Source organism: Eschrichtius robustus, chromosome 12 (genome assembly GCF_028021215.1).
Source record: "Eschrichtius robustus isolate mEscRob2 chromosome 12, mEscRob2.pri, whole genome shotgun sequence".
NCBI lineage: Eukaryota > Metazoa > Chordata > Mammalia > Artiodactyla > Eschrichtiidae > Eschrichtius > Eschrichtius robustus.
Genome location: NC_090835.1, coordinates 1,866,702 through 1,871,742, shown reverse-complemented (window position 1 = coordinate 1,871,742; position 5,041 = coordinate 1,866,702). Strand labels below are relative to the sequence as shown.

The window sequence follows — 5,041 nt, the reverse complement described above, 5'->3', positions numbered from 1 at the left end:
CATGGTGGACCCAGGCCCAGAACCCTGACCTCATCCTCTGCAGGCCCCGCACCCAAGTCCCCTCCATCAGTGGGTGCGGGCCTGGGCTGTTGCTGTGCCCTGTCGTACAGACAAGAAAACCACGTAGTCCTTTGTCTCCTTTGCTGCACAATGGTTACCTCCTCCAGGGCCTCACATTGTCACGTGCCTTCAGTGTTCACCTGGAATTGAGGCCCCTTGAAGCCAAATCCAAGAGACACAGTAAGTAAATGGGCTCCCCCGCTCTGTGCAGGAGCTGAGTGTGGTGTCAGGGCAGAAAATACACCTTCGGCACCAGTAAGGTGAGTGTTGGAACATCTCCCTCACTGGGCTGTCTTGAGGCTGAGGTCTCTAGCCTTCCTCAGAGTGCCTGGCGCACGCCGAGTGTTCATTCAACTTCAGGATGTGGGACCCATCTACAGAGATGCAGCTCGGCCGAAGGGTCTGAGTGAGCAAGTTGGGAAGGTGGGGGACCTGTGGGTGGAGGAGAGTGGGACCCTAGGAGAGTGGTTTTGAGGAAGAGCAATTTGAATAGATGACAAGGTCCAGGATATAGGCGTGGGAGGATAAAGTGAGTTAAAGGAATGAGAGACCAGATTGCAAGTGCCATAAACCCAATTTCAACTAGCTTACTTTGAAAAGCAAGTATCAGCTCACAGAATAGCCAGGTCTGTGTAGCTTCAGGCATGGCTGGATCCAGACGCTGCATTAATGTCCTTAGTTCTTGGCTCCACCTTTATGTCTTGGCTCTTTTTTCAGGTGGGTTTTCCCTATGTGTTGACAAAGATGGCCACGGGCAGCTCTGGCCCCAGTGTCCCTACCCTTAGTGATCCTGGGTGAGAGAGCACCTCTTTCTCACTAGTTCCAGGAAGTCTCAGGATTGACTCATTGAACTCACTGGGGTCAAGAACCAGTGTCTCCAATCATTGTGGCCACGGAACAGACTAAACCCTCAACAGCCAGGTCTTTGGTCGTGTGACCATCCCTGGGACTGGACGGGTCAGACCCCCCAGAGCCGTGTGGCCTGAGAGTAGGGGGGTGGTTTGTCCCCAGAAGAAAACTAAAGTGCTTTGTATTATCACAAGAATGAGAGATGCTAAGTGGAGAAGATAGGCCTCGGTGTGGACAACAAGCCAGAGGCTAAGTCTTCAGAGAATGGAGGGGGGCGGTGGCGACAGGAGGAGGGTGTGGGCAGCAGCTTCAGAGCGAGAGGCTGCTGGAAGAGCCAGTGGTGTGAGCAGTGAAGGGCGGGTTTCAGTGGGAAATCTGGAAGGACGGTGCGGAATAAGGCCGACCTGAAGGGCACTTTGGGGCCTTGGAGCTCACGGGATGTCTTCAAAGGATAGAGAGTCAGTAGGGGTGGGGCTCTGGTCAGGGAGGACTCTGGGAAGGGGAGGTGGCTCAGTGTGAAGGGTTGGGCAGGAAGGAGCAGTGTCCACACGCCCAGGTCGCTGCCGCCCTTCCCAACCCTCTCTGAACCTCAGGGCCACCTGGGAGAGGGTCAGAAACCCAAGCCCCAGGCCCCAGCCTCAGATGCTGACTTGGACAGCTGGGGTGAGCCCCGGTGGCATCTGGGCTTGGGTTTCTGGTTTAGGGAAAGAGGGTGTGGAAAGGGAGGGCTCCCGTTTAGCTGGTCAGGAGCACCATCCACCAGAACCCTGGGGAGGCTGCGGCCTCTCACTGCTGCTCCCTGCTGGTGGCCTGTTGGTTGGCTCTGCAGGCAGCTTGGGACCGGCTGAGGCTGGCACGGTGGCCCTGCAGCAGGGCACGGGGCACACTGCCCCAAAATCAAAACTGCAAAGTAGATGAAGCTGTTACTTATCAGTAAGTGGCCAGGATACGGGCTGGCAAGGTGGGTGGAGTTCCCAAGAGTTGAAAACAGCCTTTGCCCTGATGCCAGCCACATCAGGGCCCCATCTGGCTCTCAAGTGTCTCTCTCTGAGCTTCTGCCTTGAGGGCAATGATGTGGTACCCCTGTGACTTCTGTCTCCCCCCTTCTCCCACACTGACTGGAAGCTTGGGCAGGGCAGGCACCTGTGCTGGTTCGGCCCGCTGCTGGGTCCCCTGGGCCCAGGCCAGGGCAGGGCAATAACACGCTGGCAGCTGGCCGTGCAGTTCCCTGCAGCAGGAAGCAGTGGGGAGAGCCTGCAGGAGGGTGGAGAGAGACTTGAAGTGGCACTGGCTGGCCACTTGCCCAATGTGGGAAGGGTCTGCCCTGTTGCCCAGCCTGTGTGCCAGAGGAGGGTAGTGGCTGCCAGGCCATGGGCAGGGTCACTTGCTGGCCAGGGGCTCTTCTCCAGCGGAGATCCCCTGAAGCCCTCACCTACTTGCTCAGCCTGGCCTGTGCGTGTGCACTATCCTAGAATGTTGTCTGGCTTTCCACTGCTCCAGGGCTCTCCCTGTTTTGCAGGGTTGTCCCCTCACAGGAACATCTGTCAGAATAGGCTTCAAGTCTAGTGCCCAACTAGAGGCACAGCTATTCCATATGCTGGACGCAAAGGGTGGGAGGGTGTCCCAGGGCTGAAGGTCATTCCTGCCAATTTGTAATCCTCTGGGTCCCGTGTGCACTCCAGATTAATTTACAAGCTCCGGGAGCGTCAGAGCCTTGCTCAGACTACACCTCAGTTAGTGATGAGTGAACCAGAACCCGGCTCCACTGTCCCTGTCACAGCAACACGAAGCCTCATCTGAATTCGGAGTCAGTAAGCTCGGTGAAGGCCCAGCGTGCGGTAACTTTGTGAGACCTGAGGGTCTCTAACCCGCAGACCCCGCAAAGCCCCCGCTCCCCCACCCCACCCCACCCCAGGCGGTGGACCCAGCTGCCCATCTACCAAGGTAAACTCCGCACTTCCTTGGGGACCAACCGGCCCCCGCTCGTGCCGGGCTCCGGGCCTGCACCTCTAACGGATCCGGGGTGCTGGGGACCCACCCCCCCCCCCCCAAACAGCCCAAGCCCCGAGGCGGCCGCGCCCAACCCTACTCCACTCGGAAGAAAACAAGAGCGATTCAAAGGTTTAAACAATTTATTGTGCCCAATTTATTGTGTCCCAAAAAAGGCGACGAGAAAAAGCTGCGCCGCGCGGCCCCGCGCCCCGCGCGATTGCTCGGCGCGCGCCCGGAGGCAGGGAGGGCGGAGGCGGGAAGGGCTGCGCGGCCATCCTCGTCCTCGCGCGCAGGCGCGGCGCGGCCTTCGGTGCCCGGTAACCAAGGCGACAGCCGTTGCCAAGGGCGAGAGCCAATAGGGGCACCGCCAGGGCCGTTTCAAAAATCTAAAGCAAACAAAAAAACGCTCCCACGCGGGGGATGGGCAGGTCGGCGCGGGGCCGGGTCCCCGTAAGTCGAAGCGCGCACGGCGGCCCGGGCCGGTGCCCCGCGCAAAACCTACGTGCACTCGGGGTGGAAAAGTGGGCGCCGGGGCCCCGCGTTCACTTGCGGCCCTTGGGCACTTTGGGCACGCTGGGCTTGGCCGCCTTCTTCACCTTCTTGCCGCCCGCGGCTGCCGCCTTCTTGGCCTTGCTGCCTTTGTCCTTCTTGGAGGCGGCACCCTTCTTGTGCGAGCGCTTCTCGGGCTGCGGGCCCTTGGCGGGCTTCTTGTCCGCGCGCCGCGCAGCGGCCGCGCTCGGGGCCGCCTTCTTGGCCTTGTGCGCAGCAGGCGCCGGGGCGGAGGCGGGCGCCGGGGCTCCGCGCCGCTCCCCGCCGCCCTCCAGCTTCTTGCGGTTGAGCTTGAAGGAGCCGTTGGCGCCCGTGCCCTTCACCTGCAGCAGCGTATCGTTCTGCACCAGCGCCTTGATGGAGTACTTGAGGTAGGTGCGCCCGTTTTGTTGGTCGAACCATGCCACCTTCTTGGCCTCCGCGTAGATCTTGGCTAGCGACGAGCCGTTGCGCTCGCCCAGGCGGCGGATGGTCTCCACCACGAGCTGGCTGTATTTTCCGGGCTGGTTCTTCTTCTTGCTGTTCTTCCTTTTTTTGGAGGGGGACAGCGAAGCCGAGCCGCTGGTCTTAGCCGCCTTCTTGGCCGCCCCTTCGGCGGTCGTCAGCGGCAGGGCCTCCTCCAGCTCCACAGACATGGTGGCGAGCGGGTTGGTGGCGGGCGGGGCGCGGAAGCCCGGGGGCCGCGCCGGGAAGAGGAAGGCGAGGGGCCGCGGGGGCGCCGGGGGGCTGGGGGCGCGCGGCGGCTCCAGGCGGGAGCGGCCGCGGCCGTGCCTGGGGCCGGGCGGCAGGGCTGGGGTGGGGGCCGGGCCGGCCGGAGCGGGGGTCCCGAGCCGGGGCCGGCGCGGGGGCGGCCGGAGCGCAGGAGTCCGGCGCGAGGCAGTCAGAGCGGGGATCGCGTCGGAGCGGGTTTAGTCGGCCTCGCGAGCGTCGCTGCCGCCTCCGCCGGAGCTTGCTGGGCGTGCGCGCTGGGCTCTAGCGAGGAGGGCGCCCCGCTCCGCTTTTATGGCTCTACGGCGGACCACGTTGAGAACAACAACAGCCTGGTCCGGGGCCAGCGCCAACTTGTGCTTCTTGGAGCCCCTTCCCCGGCCGCTGGCTTCCCAGACCGCGCCTCCCCGGCGCCGCCGCGCTCGCCGCCGTGCGCCCCGGACAGGGCCCGAGCTTGCGGCACGGCGGAGAGGCGGCCCGCGCCCAGGGAGGGCTCGGCAGAGGGGAACGGAGGGACGCACCCTAGGCTGCGGTAGCGCGAGAGGAGGGGGGCACCCCGTTTAGGGCCGAATAGCGTGGGCCCCCGGGGAGGCCCCGCGGCCCGGAGCTCGGCGGTCGTCAGCCAAGAGTGGTCCACGGGTCCCCAAGCCCAGACCGCGTCCGGGGGGGCCCGGGCCTGCCCGCTGGACGCGCTTTAATTTGTCCGAACTAACACAGGGCACGCCCTCACGCGGTCGGCTGGGGCAGTGTGGAGGGAGCCGGGACGTCTTCGAGGGGGGTCTCCGCCAGAGTGCAAGGGCAGAGCGGATGCTGGCGCCCTCCCCTGCGCGCCCGGGGTCTCCTTAGGCCTCGGGGGCCTGGGCAGGACGCGGGAGGCGGCGGA

The 5,041-nt window shown here is 63.6% G+C and overlaps 1 protein-coding gene across 1 annotated transcript; it reads right to left on the bottom strand.

The window, feature by feature from the left end:
• Nucleotides 1-3,023: 3,023 nt before the first annotated feature.
• Nucleotides 3,024-4,435, bottom strand: H1-10 (H1.10 linker histone). Its single transcript, XM_068557474.1, has one exon. It carries the CDS (start codon nt 4,083-4,085, stop codon nt 3,444-3,446), a length of 642 nt encoding a protein of 213 aa, XP_068413575.1. The 5' UTR covers nt 4,086-4,435; the 3' UTR covers nt 3,024-3,443.
• Nucleotides 4,436-5,041: the final 606 nt, after the last annotated feature.

Excerpts from the sequence above, each read along its gene's own strand:
- H1-10 (XM_068557474.1), bottom strand. The coding sequence starts at position 4,085 with ATGTCTGTGGAGCTGGAGGAGGCCCTGCCGCTGACGACCGCCGAAGGG.